The sequence below is a fragment of the Chroicocephalus ridibundus genome, chromosome Z (assembly GCF_963924245.1).
Source record: "Chroicocephalus ridibundus chromosome Z, bChrRid1.1, whole genome shotgun sequence".
In the NCBI taxonomy this organism is placed as follows: Eukaryota; Metazoa; Chordata; class Aves; order Charadriiformes; family Laridae; genus Chroicocephalus; species Chroicocephalus ridibundus.
This window is the reverse complement of record NC_086316.1, coordinates 27,202,642-27,225,793: the sequence shown is the minus strand read 5'-3', so window position 1 is coordinate 27,225,793 and position 23,152 is coordinate 27,202,642. Positions and strand designations below refer to the sequence as shown.

The 23,152-nt window shown below is 36.7% G+C and overlaps 1 protein-coding gene across 8 annotated transcripts in view; it reads left to right on the top strand.

The window, feature by feature from the left end:
* Positions 1-22,616, top strand: part of PAM (peptidylglycine alpha-amidating monooxygenase) — a 150,103-nt gene extending 127,487 nt beyond the window's left edge. For 5 of the 8 annotated variants that reach the window (XM_063321334.1, XM_063321327.1, XM_063321330.1 and 2 more), the window contains 11 exons: positions 3,916-4,045; positions 9,405-9,521; positions 10,012-10,084; positions 10,631-10,838; positions 11,515-11,715; positions 14,442-14,560; positions 15,543-15,642; positions 17,029-17,082; positions 19,447-19,650; positions 21,187-21,243; positions 21,795-22,616. In XM_063321334.1, coding sequence (XP_063177404.1) covers positions 3,916-4,045; positions 9,405-9,521; positions 10,012-10,084; positions 10,631-10,838; positions 11,515-11,715; positions 14,442-14,560; positions 15,543-15,642; positions 17,029-17,082; positions 19,447-19,650; positions 21,187-21,243; positions 21,795-21,976 — 1,445 coding nt within the window. In that variant the 3' untranslated portion in view covers positions 21,977-22,616. Of the gene's footprint in view, positions 1-3,915; positions 4,046-9,404; positions 9,522-10,011; positions 10,085-10,630; positions 10,839-11,514; positions 11,716-14,441; positions 14,561-15,542; positions 15,643-17,028; positions 17,083-18,876; positions 19,074-19,446; positions 19,651-21,186; positions 21,244-21,794 lie in introns of those variants that run through there. The other 3 variants (XM_063321332.1, XM_063321333.1, XM_063321335.1) reach the window with 3 other exon arrangements.
* Positions 22,617-23,152: the final 536 nt, after the last annotated feature.

Here is a 23,152-nt window from a genome sequence, read left to right as displayed (position 1 = left end):
TTTATTATACTAGGCTTATAATTCATTCCCTTCAGGTTTCTATGACAGCAGAAACCATGGAAGTATTGTGTTTGTTTTACTTGCATTTTGGTCTCTGTGATATTGATTGTGCTTAGTCTTACTTGCTAATGTGGAAAGCCAGATAATGCAGCATGTGACTAGTATCTCATAAAAGAAACTCGTATGTATGCATGAAAGTCATCTGTATGCGTAAGCCGTAGCAGCACATGCTTGCTTTTATGTCGCAACCAGCCAGCTTGATGTTTTTAAGTACTGTTGTACACAAATATACATCATTCATCATCCACTTTGTATTTCAGTTCAAAATGTTAACATGTATTGTCTCTGCTTATGTGAGATTCTGTTGTAGTATTCAAATTCAGCAAAATTCTGGGTTTGTATTTAACAGAAAACCAAAGATGAGGACTTTCCAGTGTTATGTGATGCTAGTCAGTTAAATGAGGGCCTGTCAAGTTATTGGCGTAGGGGCAAAAAACAGGTGGAATGTTACCATATGCCTGACATAAGCGTAAATCATTAATAATTCCGTAAGCGACACTGGAATTAAATGCTTGGGAGAGTAATGTGTGTAGTATTTCTGCAAAACCAGTTTGTTCAGTTCAGAGTAATAGCATGTGGTGTGTAAAGAGAAATGAAGAAATTTCCTTTCTGTTTTAACTGATCCAGAAGAGGGAGTATCAGTGAACTGAATAAATGGCTTAGTTGGCACACCATATGGCAAGAATTCTAACTGCAGGAAGCATTTGCTCGTCTACTTTAGTAGCTATATATTCATTTTGGGGGAATTTGTTCATGGATTAATAAATACACTTTCAAATGATGCAGTTTTGATCTACAGCTAAAAGGAAAACTGAAACGATCTTAATTAGCATTGGGGTTTTTTTAATGTTTGTGGTACAGCTAACTACAGAAATTCTGCAGAAAGAACTGCAGAAAGAACTGCAGAAGCTGTCAGCGCCATCTTTTGGCAAAAGAACTTTTATAACAATAAAATCTTTAAGCACATGTTTAGTTTCTGTTTTCGGGAGTATTTATGTACTAGAAGAACAGAACCTTCCGTAACAGAATTTTGCTCTTCACAGGAAGAAGTGTAATATAAATTGTTTTAACTTATCTTGATTTAAAAAAAAAAAAAAATTGCACTCTTCATAAAATTCTTTCCTATATTAAAATTAAAAAATTCTCAGTATTTCTTAAGACAAGACTCTGGTTGCTATTAAATTCACTTCATTTACCTGTTTAAAAATTACTGGAGTTAAAACAGTTTTACATTTTTAGTCTTACAAATACTTCAATTTTAAACATGTAATTGGCCTAAAATAGCAAGTGAACAATATGTTAAGTAAGGTTATTATAAATCTTACATTTATAACTTTATACTACTGCTCTTCCTGCATCGTTGTTATCTTGTTACCCTGACACTGGTCACTAATCAGTCTGGTTGTTCAACATCATTGCAGCCAGTACAATTATAATTCTTAATTCAGGCAAACAGTGTAATTTTCCCATTTTAAAACTCCTTTATGCAGTGCATACTTTATGTTTGTCAAGACTTAAATGACTACTCTGATGGCAGGGAGTAAATACACATGACTAAAATTTGTGATGTTAAAGCTAGCAAGAGCTTCCAGGGATTTCTGGACAGTAAATTGCAATTTTGCCACTAAATAAGGCTTTATTCTTCAGCTTGTAGAGAGTTTCGAGGCTGATTTGCATGTTCTAAATCTATGTAAGCCTTTATAGTTTTATTGATTAAAGGAATTACGCTAAATTACAAGGCAAAAGATCTGGTGGTGCTTAGTTTAGAAACTCATTTGCAACAAAAATGGCAATTTTATATTTTTTTTAAAGTAATACTAAATTATTTTAATGGGGAAAAGTAATTTTCTTTGGGTTTGTGTGTAACTGTTCCATGGACCACTTAGTTTTGTAGGGAATTAATAATCAGTCTTAGATAAATGAAATCTAAACTTAGTAAGTTTTTGTAAAAAGCTATTTCCCCTAAGATAAACCTGTATCAAAGGACATTGAGTATGAAGCTTGCAAGGGAAAAGAAAATAATAACAATAATAAACCAATTTTGGAAAAGTATGAGAAAACCTAAAGGTTGCGTAGAGGTTAGAGTTCTTGTGATTAGACTGTATTTCACTGCACACTCATTTTATTGTTTTGATCTATCAGAAATCTTTTAGTCCTTTACACGTAAGTACAAACATGCTTTTGAGAGGCTGAATTTTAGAGGCCAAAATTCAGCCCTTCTGTGCTTAGCCTTTTAATTTCTCCAACCTTTCTAAAAAGACTCAGAGGCCAAGGGGCACTGTAACATTAAAGTTACACAAGCTTTCTGCACGTTAATTTAGACTGATATGGGATGAGCAAGTCAGGAAGCAAACACTGAATTTCAATCCTTTTATTTCTTTCAAAATCCTAACATCCATGAATATAGCTGGTACTGCACCTGCTGTGATCAACTGAACTGTACGGAAGTAGAAACATGAGTCATTTTTTTCTTGACAGCTTTTCTTTTATCTTGGAACTTCTGTTCGGCTAAAATTGCTACAGGGTGGAATTTCTTGTTTTAGAAGTTTTTGATTACAGTCTTGCATTCGCTGCAGTTGCTAATTGCCTTAGGTTTGTCTTAGGTTCGTGTTAGCCTAAAGAGTTCCTCTGTGACCTGCTCTATCTATGGTATCTATGGATTTAGGTTTATTGTGTTTTGTTTTTTTTCTTTTATCAGAATTAGTGACATTTGTCTTGCCATAACATTTTTTTTTTATTTTGGGGAATATTGTTTAATTGTCTATTAATACTGGCAGAGCAACCCACACAGACCAACCTCTTCCAAATAGCATTTAAGCAGGCAGTTTGTGAGAAATTAAACCTTCTAGCCAACGCTCTGCAACTTTTTCAAATTTTGGACTGTTCATGCCATTAATCAGTGTAAGGCTATTTTTACATAAAACAGATTGAAATAAATATTATTTCATATTTTTAATCTTTAAGTTGAAACTAAATTTGTCTCCCTTAATTGAGGAACTTTACGATTTAGGACAAACACAAGAAATATCCAACTTTTTAGTAGTGGTTCCCTTGCTAAATCCTGTGCTGTAGATTTAGTGTGAAAATCACGTTTGTCATATTCAAAAACTATCCAGTATTTATTCTTAAAAACAGTTGTTACAGCGTAAACAATGACAGATATTCTACCCTTCTTCATCTTTTCCATCAGATTTAGACATCTATTTCTGATTTATGCCTATAATATTTAGATTAGGATATGCACACTATCCGGAACTAATGCATATGTTGGCTGTAAGAAACATCATAAGCAAACTTAAAAGAATTACTGTTTTATTTGCTTCCTGTTGCCGTTTTTCTTCCTTCCCTGTATTTTTTTTCTTAGTGTTAAAAGTTTTTTTGGAAAAAAAGTCATGAATCAACCACTTCTAATACATAGTTGGTTTAGTGATTCATAGTCTTTGTTATGCATTTTTAAAAAAGAGATCAGTTAATATTTAAATTTGCCTGCTCTTTTTGGATAGTAGTTGTGTATTTCTCTAATCTTTCACTGTAGAAAGCATTCACAGAGTTCCTAAAACTTACAGAGTCTGTGTACCTGTATCGTTACAGGATGGAGGAAAGAATGCAATCAAAAGCTGTTTTAAAGTTTCTGTCATCCTATATGTAGCAGGATGCCAGTGTTTGTGCATGCTTTACTATAATAAAACTATGCTTGGAATTAAATTGCAATGCATTAATGAAAATACTGCATGTAAGAAAATAGCCATATAATTCCCAACAGCCTGTACCAAATGCCAGTTAACCGTTGTTGGGGTTTTTTTTAAAATATGCTACATGAATGTCTGTCTTCTGTTTATTTGTTTCTTTGGTCAGATTTCCACATAGAAGAGGCTGTGGAGTGGCCTGGGTTAGACCTGAAACTAGGCCAAGTTTCTGGGTTGGCCCTGGACCCTGAAAATAACCTCGTTATCTTCCACAGAGGGGATCATGTTTGGGATGAAAAGTGAGTAGATGCTCTGTCAAATGGCATGTTACAAGGTAGAATTGGTGTGTGCTGTTTGTATGTCTTCTCAAGAAAAGAAAAGACGGATCATTCCTTTTCTGTTTAAAATTCAGTTCCTTGGCTGAAAGTGCCTTTGGGAGACTCGGAATGGAAGTGGTGACTGACAGTTGAAGAAGATGGGGTTACTAGGTCTTTAGACCGAAAGAATGTGTCTCCAGAGAAAAAGAACGTAGTACCTTAGGTCCTTAAACTGCATGACCGTGTTAGTATGGTGTTCACTGAGATTAATTATCCTTGCATCTCCATGTTTTTCAGCAGGGCTAATAAGCCTGCGAGAATTATGTTTTACTATGGTATACTACTATTAGCACGTGGGTTTAAGACATGCAAAGCTATCTCCGATGTACCTTTACTTTTTGTGTGTTTATGCCCACCGAACAAAATTGGATTGTTGCAAGGCAGTCTCTCAAAACAGGCTTTGTTCTACTAATTTGATAAAATTTACTGCATTTAGAGTCACTCCAAACAAAAAAAAAAAAAAGTCCAGACTTTATAATGGCCATTTATCTAGTGTTTATGAAGTAATATACTCAAAGGTGTATTATTTTAAGAACAGAACATTCCGAATAAAGTATAGTGTCCTTATTTGTACAGTGCCCTTATGTCTAACAGTTTAGATGGACACTTTGGAAAAAATTCCATGAAATTTTAATAGAACACTGGGAGGAAATAGTATTAGCCTGTAACAATATTATGTAGTACCCTTTTTTAATGTGCTTTTTTAATCTTCCCTCTAAGCATCTGTTCTCCATACATAACTATAAGGCTAAACAGTAGGTTTTTTTCCAGCTCCCGATGAATTAATTTTAAGATAACGTAGTTCCTGAAAGTTAGTGGGGGCAGCTTTCTCAACCTTATAATAACAAATTACGCTTAGAATACTGTTTTATGGAGGAAAGTTCTTTGGGTTTTTAGCTAATAACATACTGTACCAGATAAGGCAATCATTTATATCTCGTGCGTTATCATATCAGTGATCTCTCCAGTTCAAGTGTATATAAATCTAGACTATAAAATTTGAAAGGATGATGCATGCTGCAACTTGTATTACTCAAGCTTCAAGTAAAAGCTGATACTGGTTTGGTTTTTTCGTCCTCCTATGCATGAACACAAGTGCTGTTCCTTGTGTCATTGAAGAAAGAATTGAAAAAATACTTGAAAATAGGCTGTCAGTTGTATTCATTTCTGACTTCTCAAATGTGCGTTTTTGAGTGTCTCGCAACTGAGGCATACCCACAACCCAGAGCACAAAACTGGAGTCTGAGACCAAGGAATATTTGGAGACCCTCCAGATTTTAAGCAAAACAAAAAAACATTCCCTAAAATAGCAAGTAAGCATAACGAAGCAACCATGTCGAGAGACAGATTGAACTTCAACTTTTTTATTTTGTGGATGCAGAAGAAGGTGGGAGCAGTGAGGTCTGGAGTCTGGAAATCCAGGTACCTACCAGCTGTGCTGGGTAACACTACAGGTTCTCTTAGCTTAGCCCTGTCCTTGAGGGCAGCCATTCTTCATATTCCGAGTATTTCTAGCCTGTGATTATCAGACTTCCTAGAAATATGCTTTATCTTGTATTTAGTATTAGCGGTGTTAATCTGTACATCAGTCCTGTGTGGGAGCTTGCCATATTTGCCATCATGTGGGGATTGAAGTTGGAACAAAGTGAAATAGCCTTATAAATATCAGAAGCATTCAGTCCCAGATATGTAACCAAGACGTAAGATGAGCTGCCATTAACTGAAGCTGGATATGGGCCTCACATAAAGATAACTACACATGAAATCCTAATTCATTTCAGAGGGGGTTTTGTTCAAAAGTTGTGTTTCGGTTTTTTTCGTCTTCTTGTGGAGCACAGTTAATCAATATATAGTGTTGGTAGGAACCCTGAAATCACATAGGCTAAAACTTCTGTAGGTCTATTTATATAGAGTATTGTGACTTAAAAACAATATATTTGGAAAACATGCCTGCGGTTAAACTGTTGTTCCGTATCTTGTGGCACAGAGAAGAGGCACAGAGAAGTGCGCTCAGCCAGTCATCCTTCCCTTTTTATCTTTGGGTACGTCACGGGCATATGAAATGGTCTGTGGACCCTTTCATGGGTTGTGCTGAAAAGGAAGGAGTATATGCATTCTCATTTTTCAATTAAAAGGAATAAAAAATAAGTATTTAGAAGGGGGTTATCATGACTATTAGGATACGAAGTTATCAGGCTTTTAAGTCAATGTTTATCATTAGCTACAAATACACAGTTAACTGAGTATAATATTCCTTACCAAATCATAAATGTGATGAATCAATCAAGCCTGAAAGCCCAGAATTTATTTTCTCTGTTTCAGTGCTTCACTAGCATAGTACGGAAACAAATTAAACAAAAATTATCTGTGCTGTTAGGCAATGCACAAATGTTTCCAATGCATTATTAATATATGTCATAAAAGCTGGATTCTCATTCAACTAAATATAGCTGGATGAATGGTTTGTGCTGTTTTATAAGGCATCTTCAGTCTGCTTTAGGACGCAAAAGCAGTTATGCAATGGCAAGCCCTGTAATAGAGTAGCAGCTTTTCAGTGGCTGTAGCATTCCTTCTGTGCATGATTAAAAGAAAAAAAAAATCCTTTTAAATAAGTCAGGTTCTTCTACCACATTGTCTCCTCAGTTTCAGAACAGTGTTTGCTATATGCAGCACGTGCTGCTCAGAATGAAAAAATTTAGAACTATTCAGCTGGCTAAGCAATGAATGAGTTGGAAGGTATTTTGCATTTTGCAATGAAAAACATATACTATTCAGGCAATTTATAAAAGACATAATAAGGTATATAAGCGGCATTCTTGTTACTGCATTCTTAACAAGCTAGGCAGGTTAATTTAGCCTGAGCACAGTACTACAACGGTGATGGATATTGATCAAGAATTGAGCTCTGGGTTGTGCCTTCAGGGGTTATGAGGTCAGGTGGTCTGTCTAAATTTAATATGTAGCTCACAAGAAGGACATTAGATTTAGCAGTAAATTGTTTGTATTAGTGTGAAGTGGCCGTCTGAGAAGTAGAAAAATAGCTGTGGAATTACATTGGGGTTTGAAATTAGAAGTAGTGGCAAACCAGGACAGCAGCATACTTTAGTTGTCTTTTGATATCAAACTGCAGAACCTATTAGAAAACCATGCTGCAGAGCAGTATGACACGTAATAGCAAGGTGTTCAGTTATTTTGTTCAGTTCGTTTTGGTCTCGCTTCTGTTAAGCTAGCAGTAGTCGGCATTGTTTGTGTCCTCATTTATCAGTTGAAACAAAGGAACATTGGCTACCTGGGAAATTGGTCTCAAATGCTGGGAAGGAAAAAGTGACTGTGATTCTGTAGCATGCCAGTCTTTCTCCTAGAAAAGGAAATTTGACAGGGAGAAGATGCATGGAGGATTACTCCCATGAACTCATTTCAAAGTTCACTAGGCTTCCTTTGCATAAAATACCATAGAATCTCTTGTTTACGCTGAAAGCACTCATTTCCCGGAAGATATGGGTAGTTGTTAGGAGGGAATACTTAGAAGTCTGGACAGCACTGTTAGTAAGAACCAAAATCATCATAAAGCAAGACGAACATTTTTTAAGTTGTCTGGATAGTCAGTTCTCCAGAGATACAACCTTGTTTTCTGTGGACTTTTTTGTGCAATGCCTACAGTCACTAAGATTCTCTTCTGTGATGAGCTGTGACGATTAGTAATAACATTAATAATAACATCAGTTCAGTCTGTCCAGTGTTGGTTCTCCAGTTGTGGTCATCCATACCTAGAGCAAGTCCTTACGAGCATTAGACTGGTCTTAAATAAAACTGTTTAAAACCAAGAGAACTTGTCACAGAAGATTATTGTCAGTAATGGTAAAGAATAAAACACCACCTGCTGAGCCACGGTCAAACAAGCAGATGCACACCAGAAGGCCGTTGTGTGCCAGGACCATTTACCCTGTGTCTCCCTATAGCATCATGGCAGAGTGTTTAGGAGGGCTCCGTAGAGAGTTTTAGTAACTATGCTTAACCATTCATAGTGAAAAGGATTTACTGATTTCTATCAGAAATTAAATAAATAGTCACAGATAGCTACCATACGTAATGGCAATATCTAAGTATTATTTTTTAATCATAGGCTCCGCAGAAGCTTAAACACATCCTGTCATAGATTTTGCTGGTTATATATGAAGCCAGTATTGCTTTTCCACATTGAAAATTCCAGACATATAAATATTTAATGTTATGGAGAGGTGAGGCTGCTAGGACTGTACAATATAAAGTTTTAATAGCTTTATTCATAGCCTTTTCTGTGACTACAAAGTGTATCATTGTTTGCCAAGCTGCATCAATCATAGCTGGATTTCTCTTGGGATTAACAAATGGATTTCAAAATATAAGGTGTGAGGGAGGAGTATGTCTTGTATTCGCACATTTTTAATCCACAGTCAAATACCATTTTTTAACATTTAGACTTAAATTTTGTTCAAAAGATTTTACACTTTACTTACCTTCACTAAATGCTGAACGGGTTAGAGTAATAGCCAACTTCCCTGTAGGGGTACAGACAACTGTATTTTCTATTCTTTGTTAAGCACATGATAATTTTATATAAATGTCTTCTGGAAAGTTAATCCCAGTTCTTAATGTCTAAAGTAGTGATATGTTTGTTTAAATGTTGTTTATTAATATATTCCACGTACCCTGAAAATTGAGTGTAGAGTTGTGGCGGCAGGAGAAATACACATCATATCCTATAGCCTCCTCTGAGCACACTCTGAAAAGGATAAGAACCTTAAAACCTGAATCTTACAGTAGTAAGCTCTAGCAAAATATTGAACTGTGTTGGAAAAAAAGAACAAACAAAAGACACACAAACATGCACACACTGCCTTAGACAGTATGAACTATACCTGGTTTTACTGGCAGTTATGCCCTGGTGATTAGCTATATTTTTACTTAGGCTACATTGTTTAATTTCCCATTTCTGATTTGCCACAGCAAAGCAGAGGAAAAAAAAGGAAGAGGTTTTTTGCTTGCTTGCTTTAGGTTTATCTTAATTGTTGCTGTGTGAATTTGGTGCTCCTTTAGTTTGGAAGTCATAACCTCAGTAGGAAACGCAGACATCCAACACTGTAACTCTTACAATCATGCAGTAATGTAATAAGGCTTGTTTAAAGAAAAAAAAAGAAGCCCACACTGCAATTAAACTACAAAACTCAGCTTTAAGGTGCATGTGTATTATCCATGAGTGGAACCTTCTAATGCTGCCTTTCTCTTCCACTATTTTTTGTAGTTCTTTTGACAGCAAGTTTGTTTATCAGCAAAGAGGACTTGGACCAATTGAACAGAACACAATTCTTGTCCTAAACCCAAGCAATGCAAAACTGCTTCATGCCTTGGGCAAAAGTCTGTAAGTTATTTTTGCTTTTATTAATAAAACTAACATTTCTGTATATTTTACTCCTCAAATCCTTTTTCGTATGTTTTATATTACATTGTGTGATTGTAGCCTCTGAGTTTATTTAAATTAATAAATGAATAAAAATTACAAAATCAACAATTAATAAAAGTAATTTGCCATCTTTATCACCTCTCCTTTCTAGCAATTCCTACAATTTCATCTACCAGCCAGATTAACAGAAACGCAGAGCTCATGAGTATTGTATATTGTCCTTAAGGATACCAAATATTAACCTGTGTGAGATACCAGAGATGAGATTAATTTCAGAGCTGAGACACTATTGTCAAGAAAATTCTGTTCTGTAAAGCTTTTTCATTAATCGCTACAAATAGTATGTACAGCATTTGTTGATCTGTAGATAAAAAGTGAAATCTTCGCATCTACGTCATTCTTCCTGAAAGATGTTTTTAACTTGATTCTTCTACATTTGTGCTTGCAGATTTTATTTACCACATGGTTTGAGTATAGATAAAAACGGTAACTACTGGGTCACAGATGTAGCTCTCCATCAGGTATGTTTTTGAAGCTTTAATACCAGGACCTTAATATTTTGCCTAAAATTGTTTTTGTTTTCGTAGGGATTTGACATAAATTATTTATCTAGGCTTGTTAAGAATATGCCTACAGAATAAACGTTAAGAATATGCCTACAGAAATTGATCCATATGGCCTTCGTGGAATATGGTTGTGTTGAATAATTTGCTACATAGACATAGTATTCAGAAATAAAAGTATCTAGTTTAAAACAGTGATTCTTTTGAAAAAGAACAGATTTTTCTGCTACATCTTTGCTTATCAATTCTCCTATGTACTTAAATCCAGAATGTGGAACTAATTAGTTTGCTGTAATCACAGGAAATAAGTATTTTAGGCAGAAATTTCATAGAATTGACACTATTGAAAAACTGGTAATAGATGTCATAGTCAATATATTAAGATTAGGTACATAAATTTATTTTATATACAGTAACAGATATTTTTCCATAGGCAGTCATCCCTCATATATTTCATATTCCATAACTGAAACCTTTTCTCTTTTCCCATCCACTGAATAAAAGGTTTTCAAACTGGGAGCAGGTGACAAGGAACCATTACTGATCTTAGGAGTGGCTTTGCAACCGGGCAGTGACAAAAATCATTTCTGTCAACCAACTGATGTGGCCGTGGATCCAGTCACTGGCAGCGTTTATGTCTCTGATGGCTACTGTAACAGTCGAATCATCCAGTTCTCTCCGAATGGATTGTACGTGATGCAGTGGGGAGAAGGTACAGATCAGAGCGCTTGGTACTTTACCCTACCACTGTTAGCATGAACGCATTACGAACCATGAGATTGCTGTTGTTACTATTACTTTTATTTATAAGTTTCCATTACTGAAATACCTTCCTGGCCATAGCAGAATTCCAGCCTTGTCATTGCATTCCAGTTATCTCTCTTCTATCCATACAGCTACTGACAGTAGTTAATATATCCACTAAAAATAAAAAATGCAAATTTGTTAGCATGCTTTCAGTACAAGTTTTGGCATGTCCTGCCTTATCAAGAAAATGTTCTGACTTTCACAAAAACTTCATTTTTTTTCTTGAACTTTAGATCAAATAGTATAAGCCTGTACCATTTTTGCAAGATTTATGCCATGATCCCATCTATTTTAAGTTTTATGAATAATTACATTTCTGCCTGACTCAGATGTATGTATCAGGCATTAAATTATGTCAAATATTTTAGGAAATAGTGAATTCATAAATTTAGGATTTACAAAGACCATGCAAAAGACTACCACAGACTACCCAAATGAGTAAAACTGATAGGAGAAGAAAGCAAGCTGACTTTATTCTTTTCCCAATGCTATATTGCATTATATGACATATCGCTGTTCCTAAGCAAAACTGACACTTGCAGCGTGTACTTTAACACAAACCTGTCTATTTTGTATTGCAGAGACTTCTTCAGGCAAAGCCAGACCTGGACAGTTTCATATCCCTCACAGTTTAGCCCTGATCCCCGACTTCAGGCAGCTGTGTGTCGCAGACAGGGAAAACGGCCGAATTCAGTGCTTCAGGTTAGAGACTGGGGAGTTCATAAGAGAGATCAAGCACAAATCGTTTGGAAGAGAGTTGTTTGCCGTTTCATATGTTCCAGGTAATCTTTTTTTTCGGTTCTTCAGATTTCAAGTGGTGCTTTATGCCAGTATGTCACAGTACACAGTGTTATTTCATGACGACTGCTATCATTTTATCTTAGGGATATTTATTCTCTTTCAAAATAGAGCTGATGTAATGGAAAATTTTATAACAATCCTGTTTTCCTACTTGCGGGATGAGGAAAGCTTGCATATAATCTCTGCTTCTGAGAAATGACTGATTGAACTCCCTAAATGTGATGTCAACAAGTAGATGATCTTGTTTGCTTCCTAGTGACTGCACAGTCAATAGTTAATAATAACATTTTGAAATATTCATTTCAAGCTCCATTGATGAGAGCAAAATAAAGAGGTTTGAAACGATCAAGAAAAGTTTGGGATTTCATAAAACAAAAAAATCTGAAAGCAAACAGTTTGAAAAAGATGTGGTTTTTAGTATCACAATCTGGTTAACAATTACTGTGTCAAGTTTTTGGATTAGATTTTTAATACTGATACTGAAGGTAATGTAAATGTCAACAAGTGGAAGAGGGATTTTGGCATGTCAGGCTCCTGACTGTAGTTGATATCAAATTTAGTATCAGGGTTATCTCTCTTGCATCTACCAAGAAAATAAAAAATGATGGATCAGATACTTGATACCTACAGCTCTGTCTCTGAGAGTGGCAGCAACAGAGGCATTCTAAGGAGAATGTGTAAGCCTGGCTGCATTTTGTGGTCCGTTCCTCTCGCTTGCATCCACAAGCACTTTATTTAAGGGTGTTAGGAGGTAGCTGCTGACCTCTTCTTCATAGTATCTTTCTATGGACCTACTGCCCATGAGTTTTCCTCATCCCATTTTGAACTGGCTTATACTGTCTGCCTTCTTCACCTTCTGCAGTTACAGGCTCCAGAAGTTCACTACCCACTTTATTTTTTTAATTTAAAAAGGTGACCTAGTTTCATTGAGTGCTTCTCAGTCCCAGTATTTAGGGAGTTGGTGAATAACAGTTCCACACTCCCTGTATCTGCTGCCTCTTAGCCTCCTCCTATCCAAACCAAAGATCCCCAGCCACCTTGGTCTCCCCATAAGCCATTTATTGCTTCAGCCCTTTGACTATTGTGGTTGCCTTTCTCCTCTAGCATCTAACTTCATTAGGACCTTCTTGAGATGCAGAGAGTAAAACAGCACTGGGTACTCAAGATGTGGGCATGCTAAGTTTTTGCATAGTGGCAGAACTGTCCCCTCCATTTCTAATTCTTTTCCTGATGATGCCCAACATTCTGTTGGAATTTTGGCTGTCACTTTACGTGGAGCCAAAGATTTCAGAGACCTTTCAGTGATGGCTGTGAGATGTCTCCTGGCCTGTAGCTGCTAGGTCCAAGCTAAACATCACTTAGGCATGATCAAGATTACTTTTTTGCAGGGGCATTACTCTACATTTGTCTTTGCTGAAGCTCTTCTGGCATCTGTTTGACAACTCACTTATTCTTATAAAAAGTCTTTCCAGACTTTCTCAATATCATCAAGCTTTTGACTGTTCCGCAGAACTCAGTACCTTCCTCAGACTGGGAGATGTCACTGTTCACCCTCTTTCTTAGGTCACTGATGAAGACTATTGAATGAAATTGTTTCTGACTCTGATCCCTGCAGCATCGCACTACGCAGACTTCTCTATCCTGAAAAATTATAAGCTCTTCCCTTAAGCTCTGCTCTACATTTTCTGTTCACGAATGGATCTTTCATTGAGCCCTGTGACAACTCAGGGCTCAACTCAAGAACAACACATTCTTTAATAACCTCTCATGCACAACCTTGTGAAAAGTTCTGTGAAGATTCAAGTACGTCTGCTGAATCTCCTTTACCTGTGTGCTCTTTCTGCCTGTTCAGAGGTGAGGCACAATTTCTCCTTAGAGAAGCCATACTAACTTGTTTCCAACAGGCAACACTTACCCATGACTTATTCTTCATTACGGATTCTATCACCGTAATGAGGATGGAAACCAGAATTGTTGATGTGTATGTCCCAGGCACTTTTTTGAGCCCTTCTTGTAGAAGGGCATTAATTTGGCAGCCTGCTAGTCTTCTGGAGGAGTGGCTGTTTGCAGCGCTAGGTTACTCAGCTTGGCCTGAGGTCCATCGTTTCTCATTTGACTTATTTCTGAACTTGAGCGAATGCCATCCAAACCTGGTGAATTATTAACCTCCAACTTGTCTAACACCTTTTGTGTATCTCCTTCCAGTTGAGCTGGCTCTCTGACCTCTTTGCTGTGAAAAAAATTGAGTGTCAGAATCTCCGCAGCATACTTAACAGAAAAAACTGTCAAAAACTGAGCTTTTCTGCCACAGGCCACTCATCCCTGAGTCCCCCTTTCACACTTTCTCCTCTTGTGGTTCCATTGATTCCCTAGCTGAATTTCTGCTTTCGATGCATTTAAAGAACTTTCCATTATCAGATCAAGCATCCTTAGCAAAGCACTCTTCAGATTTTTTTTAATGCTTTCACGTTCTATTTACATTTAACCGATCTGTAAAATATTGCCTTGCTTGTTCTCGTTTGGACAAAGTGCACGTCTCTTAAATGCCATACTTTCACCTGTTACACCTTACTTAACTTTCCTCTTGTGATTTAGTTTCCTCCCTCTCTTGCTTTCAGACAGCTTTTTTTCATCTATACTGTTACAGTTCATCTTCGCTGTAGTTTGCTATGTGGGCGTTGTTAAAGCAAGTCTAATGTTGTTGCAGGTGGTCTCCTCTTCGCAGTTAATGGAAAGCCTTATCCTGGACAGGCAGAACCAGTGCAAGGATTTGCAATGAACTTCTCTACTGGAGAAATAATTGATACTTTCATTCCGCTTAGAAAGGTAGAGTATTGCACAGAGTGCCTCGTGCATATAATTATACATCAGAGAATGCTGGTAACATCCTACTTCTGCAACTTTCACAAGGCTCTTACAGGAAATAAGATGGTTTATAATGTGAGGTATTCAAAAGGAATTCCTTGTAATAGTAACTTAATAAAGACATTAGAATTTGGGGTCTTAGTTTTCTACAGGTGGTACACATTTGAAAATTATTAATACCCTCAAGATAATTCCTACAGATAATACCTTCAGTCAGGATAAGCGTGACTTATTGGTGTCAGACAGTTCTTAAAAGCTAATTTAATAGAAGAATGAATGGCTTGAAATATTCGTATATTTAGTTGCTAGTAATTTGTCAAAAAATAGAGTATATTCCTGAGCAGAAATAATATTCAGCTGTACGGTTACATCCCTTCTTTACAGAAGATTAATGTGGAAGTAAGGCTAAATGTTGCTCATACAGTATTGCACATAAAAATTATGTTTATTTTTAAAAAAAAGTTTCCATAGATTGTCTTAGACTAAAGAATGCATGTTAGGATTCCCGTTTCTGGAAATCTGTTATTTGCAGTCCAGTTTTACATTATATTGGAGGGAGTTATTTTTTCTGAGTATAGCAAATAGCTGCGTTGCATACAAACTCTAGACAAAGACTAAGTATGTGGGCTTGAAAGCAAGATTCATGGTTTTTTATATATTTCACAGGATAAAATTGGATGCAAGAATATGAATATAAATATTATAGATATAAAAAATGTTTAGTGTGAGTACATTGAATCATCTCCATGTTGGTATCCCTGGAGAAATCAAACATACAATAGAAATGGAATTCCTCTCCCTTCACTCACATTGGCTTTCACACCAGCACCTGCTGCATTTTCCAGCCTAAGGACTGAATGTGACCAGTCTCAAGTTCAAGGTTAAGGAGGCCTCATCAATGTGTAGACACTTACGAGTAATCTGTGACTGCTTATCTTCACAGAGCTTTGAGATGCCGCATGATGTTGTTGCTTCAGCAGACAAAACAGTATTCGTTGGAGACGTTCATGCCAGAGCAGTGTGGAAGTTTGCATCCACAGAAAGTATGTTCCTTTTGTTCTTAATGTCACAACTTCACATTTTGTCTCTTCAGATCAGTACCGCTCACCTGATGCCACTGGCCAAGAATGTAGTGGTTTAATGGCAATGGTTTAAGTACGCCACAAGCTCTGCCTGCAGGAGCTGTGTGCTGCTGATCAGTTTTCGTTAAAAGACTGCTCTTCAGCATTGCTGCATGCTCTGTCAAAGAAGGGACCTGCGCGCATGAGTTCATTTGTCACAGGAGGAATTGAAATGCATTTGTCTCATGGTAGATCTATCCCTTGTCATGTCAGTACCTGCTTAAACAAAAGCATTACTCTTTAGCATTTTAGTAATGTTAATGTATCATTTGCTGAGAAGTCAAGTGCTTCCTTTGAGGTTATCATATAGGAAACTCCCAGAGGCTGAAGTAAAAAAACACCAGTCAACTTAAAATTTATATTCATTTCATTGGGAGTATTTATCATTAGAAAATGAATCTAGTATAATTTGAAGTCCTATTTCTATGAAGTGGAAACACTTCCCAGTTTTAATCTAGTAGCCCCCAAGGCAAGCAGCCTGACTTCAGGGAGAGGCACCTGATTAGTCAGACATCAATTTAGTAGGATTCAGAGAGAGATTAGATATTTTACAGGAATAAAAATATAATCCACTGTTACATTATATTTGATAAAAATTGTATGAGAGAGATAAAGCCTCAGGCTTCAGGGTGTTAGTCAACCAGTAAGAGTCTGCTGTTATAAATGAACTTCTGACTAAGCCAGTTATTCCATATTTGCCTGTTTATAATTCATGGATTTTCCTTTGGGGCATCTGGTATCAGCTGCTCATAGTAACAGGAAACTGGACCAGATAAGTTGTAAATCTGACTGGATATGGCTTTTTCTGCATATAATAACCTGAACAAGAACACTTCTAGGCTTTTATTCAAAGAAACATGAGAACAAAAAAATAATGGAATTACTCATCACTTACAGGTTAGATGAGGAAAGTCCTTGTATATCATTTTCTTTTTAGCTTTTGCTGCAGTATGAAACTGCAGTAGCTAAGGAGCCCTGATTCAGCCAGCCTTTAATCCGCCGAGATTATGATTATAATGAATAGTTTTATTTTTGCAGGACCCCTGAACCTTTACTCTTGCCCATAAAGTCTCTCTGTGGCGTACGAGTTAATTATTGCAAACACCTTTCATGAGTCAAGCTCTTTCTTTTTTCCATGGCCTTGTGAGCTATTGAATGCTTTATATTGACTCTCCTTGGTGAAGTTCAGAAGCTGATGGGATTGTTTACTGTAGGATTGTACTGTACATTTGAGAAAGCTATCAGGAAAATGTCACTGAGCGTCTTTCTGAAATGTCAGTTGTCCTGAAGAATAATTTTGTTTTACAGAAATGGAACATCGGTCAGTTAAAAAGGCTGGTATTGAGGTACAGGAAATAAAAGGTTAGTCTGATTCATAATGGAAATGAAGGAACCAGTATTTTCACATAGACTAGGACTGCTTCTGCCAAGTTGGAGGGGAAAATGCTAACTAGTTTTAACTGTTTTATTTTTCACCATCATTCATACAGATAAAATGAGCTGGCATAGGAAGCACTAGAAAGCAGCTTGTAACTGTGTTACCTAGTAGACGCTATTTTACAGCTAATCTAAACATTTTATTTTCAGTGACGACAAGTGCTTCACAGACACTAAGATAAAAATTTAACTAGTGGATTAATTCCATGCCACCATCTGGTATCGTCCAGATTGGTATCTGTGTCAGCTCCCTTAGATGCAGAAATAGCTCTGAATTATAACTGTGATACTTACTCCCCAGCACCCTTCCCCCTGCTCCACAACCCTCAACCACTAAAAAAAGGTTATTTGAAGTGGTAATTGGTTTGTCTTTCTGCATAGTCTTTCAGTACACAGCCTTGCCAGTCACACCATATGGCAAAAAATACCATTTTTTCTATTTAGATTTATTTCCCTAGATTTTACTGCTTGCTTTTTTTTTTTCCAATTTATCTGCATGAAAATGGAAAAAGAAAATACCAAGAAAATAAAAGCATGTAGAAGCCTAACATGAGGCGATAAAGAAGTACATGTAGAGGAGACTGAAAGGGGTAAATTCGTAATTCAGGAAGATGAAAAATAATTTGAACCATTTGTATTCAGTTACTTAGGTCTTTTATATTGAAAAGGAAAAGTTCATTTCCCTTTCTGAAAAACAGTATAAGACTATGGAGAGGACTTTATAAAATGTTCAGACGTTCTTAACTGTTTCTCTTTGGTTGAATTGAGAGCTTGTGTGATTTGCTTTAGCTATGTATACGCAGACAGAGGAAAATACCAAAAGATCCCAACTGCCAATTGCAAGCGTATAGAATAAAGTAGAATAAAGGAGGCTGACATTATAAAATAATGAAATCCTTACTGCTAAAACTGTTATCCTTCTATTTTATCTCTGTTGGTACATCAGCCCTCCTGAAGCACTCAAAAGGGAAGTGTTGACATTACGGCAGCCACAGCACAACAAATATGGGGATATATTAATGCATTTGGGCTTTCTTTAGGAAGATAGCTAGCTGACACTTCTAATGTTATAGAGAAAAATGCAATAGTATCACCAGGATAAGAAACAGTTTTTAAGTAACAGTCTCTAAAACCACTTAGGGTACGCAGGCTGAAAACGTCATCTTTCACCTCCACTTGAAGAAAATAGGTGGTCAATGGACTTTGTGTCCTCCTCTGCTTAATAAATGGGCAGGAGTGGCATGCACTTTCACAGCCTCCTGGTGACAGACTGTTACTACTGCTTGCCCTGCTGCGAAGCAGGAAAATAAGCGGAGAAGTGTAGCTTTGCCCAGAGGTGGGCAAGATGGTGGAGGAAAGTTGCTCTTGGCTGTAACTACTAGTTGAACAGACAGCGTGTTATCATTGTATCGTGGTTGTCATTGTATTCGTGATAGCAATGATATCATTGTTGTCATTGCATTAATGTTAAGTGTAAACTGAAGCCTTTGCTATTCTTACAGAATAAAACATCATTTTAAGTTTGATACAGATTCAAACCAAAGTTGACTCAGAGTGTGTTTCTGATGCAGCTACTTCTTAAGACATGCAGTTAAGTCAGACTTTAAAATATATAGCTAGTCGGTCTTACTCATTAAAAGTTAGCACAAGGCATGTGATCCTTTATAGACACGCAAAACAGCATAGAGGAGGATTTTAATGAAATTGTTTTTCTTGTAGGTGGAGAGGTAACAAATGATCAGATGTCAGAATGATGAGATGCAGTTTTCAAAAGCTCTCCAGATTTACACAGCCAAAGTTCTTTTCGCGGGATGTAGCAGTTCTGAAAATTTAACCCTTTGGCGCAAGTTTATTAAAAATAACTTTAAATGCTTTCCTTTTTGTTTATGATAATAAAGCATAACTGTACTTCTGTATTTCTTGTGGAAGTGTTATTATCAAAAGGAGATACTTCATTGATATACAACACAAGGCTATTTGCAAAAATAGATCTTTCGGGAATTTTCCTGTATTTCAAATGATAGATACTTTTTGATTCAGAACTCTCCCTGACACCTCTCCTTTCCCCATTCGAGAAAAGGGGAGGGCATCTTTGCTAGTGAGTGATATCATTCAGACTCTCTCTGCCTGATAGCATCAGCAAGAGCTAGAAATGTCTCCATAAGTGTTTGTCTTTTGTTTCCTTGTTACTCAGCACTTAAGGTATGCTAGCTTGCTCTTTTTTTAAGGCCTTGTTGTGTGTTGCTTGATGCATATGGATTACATACTGAAATTGTCTTCTTTTTAAAGAATCAGAAACAATTGTAGAAGCCAGATTGAAAAACAATCCAGAATCGACAGACCCTCTAAAGAAGCAGGAAAAACAACATTTGGTCCAACAGACCAGCACTGGAGTTTCCTTTGTTCTTGTTACAACTCTTCTAGTTATCCCTGTTGTTGTCCTGCTGGCAATCTTAGTATTTATTCGGTGGAGGAAGACAACTGTCTATGGAGGTAACCATGAGTAACTCTGGAGAACAGGCTTTTATTGTTCCCGTTCAAAACATCACTGAATACTAAGGGATAAGGGTATGAAGAGAGAGGCTCAATGTCCCTTTGCCCTTCTGAACAGTTACTGCAACGCTGCATGCAAACTAAGATCCAGCATGCACACAGCAACTGCATCCCCGATGCCTTTAATATTACAGCCCAAGCCACCACCTTTTCAGTACACGCATCTAAAACCTTAATTGGCGTCAAGCCAAAACTTGTTATCTCACAAATGACTATAATATATTCGTGTTACTGTCCAGAATACATAAATTTTAATGCTCTGAGCATAGTTTGATTTTCAGTTTGGGATCTTTAAACTGTTGAGAACAAAAGACTCTGGGTATTATAAACATATAAGCAAAATGCAAACAGATAACACTTAGAAGAAATTATATGTATTATTGTTCACTAATACCTTATGCATTTTGTGAGTCAGACATGTTTCCAAAATGCACCCCCATCCATTGCTGTGAGAGCTTTAATTGGTACTTACAACACTATGTAAATTTGTTCTTAATTCATACTATATAATAATATTATTTTTGGGAAACGGGTAGATTGCAGTAGGAGTTTGATCACTACACTTGTTATTTTGTATCATATAAATAGTTTTGTGGAGATCCTCTGTCAAGAGAAGGAAATGTACATGGAATAGACAAATAATGTAGTTCTGCCACTGGCTAGGACATACTATGGCAGAGTAGATAATTCAGCAATCTGGTACTGCTGTGCAACTGAAATGCATGTGTTTTATTTGAAGATTTCAGCGTGCAGCTTCCTGACTCTTTGTGTTCAAACATGTTTAGCACATCAAATGTGCTAACACTCTAGACTACTGCAGCGCTGCCATTAATGGGTATGATCTATAATAGCATCTTTGCATTCCATTTGGATTCAAGAATTTGTCAAAGAGTATGATACAGTTACATTGGTAAAAGTAAACTTCTTGCACAGATTTATGGAAACCGAGTAGTATATAGGAAGAGATAGTTTGGTCATAGCATTTAATTTTTTCTTCAGATGAAGAATGGAAAGAGTTACCAGGGGGAAGATAATGGTTTGTGAGGGGGAGAAAAAATTCCTCCAGAATACCTGAAGAAATTCACAGATCACTGTCTTCCAGAAAGTTTCTCTGAAGGGAAACTGTACCATTCGAAATGTCAAGCTGTATTTTGCAGTGCGCTGGAATGTAGTTGTGCTTATTATAAATGACAAGTTCTTGTCCCTCCTGTAACGTAAGTGAACAACCAAGGGAATGAAATTCTCAGAAATAACTTCTTAATGACTGATTTGGCATAAACTGAATATCCGTGGTATGATCATTTTGTTAGTAATCATAATTTCACTTTAATCAAGAAGCTGAAAAGTATCAGTTTTGCTTCATAAAGCTTCCGATCAATTTGTTCAATGTCTGTGCTGTGTATCAGAAAATACAGATAATTAATTAATCATAGATTATTATTTTAGCTTATTTTTGAAACCTACCTTATTTTTCAGCTGATGGGGAACACAAACTTGATTCAAGTTCAGGCAGAATTTTAGGCAGACTTAGAGGTAAGTCTGAGTCATTGAAGATCTTTTAAGAACACGGTAACTGGAGGGGTTGTTTTCCCGTATTCACTTCTAGTTGAATAGCAGATTTGATGGAACTTTCTGAGAGGAAGGACTGGGGGCAAACCTCAGGTGTTTTGTGGAAATGTCTTTTTATGACCTGTCATCCATCATTACCTGCCCGCTGAAGAGGATGTGTCACCACCAGTGGGAGAGCGGTAGATGTTATAATGAGTTATCTGTGGATCTGATGAATGAAATGAAGCACTTCGAGACTAAGGGCAAACTGGTGGGAACACAAACAGCCTGTGTAAAGACTTAATGAGGCAATGGATGCTGAAAAAAATAGTTTGAAACTTCTACTTCAAAAGATTAATTTCTTTCCTCTTTCATAATCTCTATACTTAGCTTTTGTGGCTCGTGGGCTGACCTTTAAAAACAGTTTCTGGAAGGGCACTTAAAATGATCTGCACTATACTGCTGAATGGGTAGATAGATTTCTATTCCCCCCGTGCAGTAACGCAAACCTTATGACAAGCCTTTCCTTTCCACAGGGAAAGGCGGTGGTGGCCTTAACCTTGGGAACTTCTTTGCAAGTCACAAAGGCTACAGCCGAAAAGGGTTTGACCGACTCAGCACTGAAGGAAGTGACCAAGAAAAAGATGAAGATGATGGCACAGATTCAGAGGAAGAGTGTTCAGCACCTCCACCCCCACCAGCACCTTCATCATCCTGAAACCAGCCTTTGAGTTCGCCATTATATGATTCAACCCAGAATGTCAGATTCCTTTTCCCTTAAGCACGTTTAAGATTTTGTGTATTTAATTGTAAACTGTACTAGTCTATGTGGGGCTGTACACTGGTTCCTTTAATTTTTGTTTGGTTTTAATTCTGTTTTTTAAGTGGAGGAGTGTATGAAGTTCCATATCAGTGCCGTTGTTTTTTATGTGACCATCTTATTAAAGCAAACAGTCTTCTAATTGCAGCACTGATTTAAAGCAGTAGTATTTGCTCATCTTAACTTGGGGATCTTGTAAATAAGTCTTACTATCTGCTTCATCAAAATATTTTTCCCATAAGTATTCATTTGCCAATTTCTGTTTTGTGCCTTTCCTCTTCAATGTCCTTAACCTATTGCAGTACAGAGAAAATACAGTGCCACAAGAAAATGAAGCTGCTAAATCTTCTTCTATTTTTTTAAAATCACTAACATTATATTGCATTGAAGGAAAGAAAAAAAGTCTCTATTTAATTTTTTTTCTTCTTCCTAACTTGATGTGTTTCTGGGATGTCTTATTTTTAGATGGTATCACTGTTAGAACACTATTTTCAGAAGCTGAATGTAATTTGTGTAATAAAGTATTTGCAGAGCATTAGCTGTCGGAGTGTACTTTGGAATTTTTGCATACTTTTCAGTTTTTTGTATACAACTTCTGTAAAAGTTACACGGACCACTTAATACAGTAAAAGTCTTAATGTCTTCTACCAGCAGAGAAAAAGTGCTATTTTGTATGGAAGCTGGAAAAATATTTTGATATGTCACAAGGGTTTTTTTTTTTAAATACTAATGATTTACATACATGTACAAAGTCAAGCTTAAACATTTGAAGAGGAATTTTACTTGTAAAATAAAACTGCAGGGTATTTACTTTAAATAAAACATGGTCACAGCTAAGAGGAAACCCGTGTCTCAAATTAAATATGCAAATTAGTCAGGGTACGCATCTAATACTACCTGATTTGTAGCACTGATTTTCTTGTTTCTCCACGCTTCCGTTTTCACTCATACAACAGAAGTCCTCCATAATGCGCTCACTTATTGAAGAGGAGACTTGCAGAAGACCTGCCAGATAATTATGCTGGCTGTATGAGTCATCTCAAGTGTGAATCACCATGTGACGTCATCATGAGT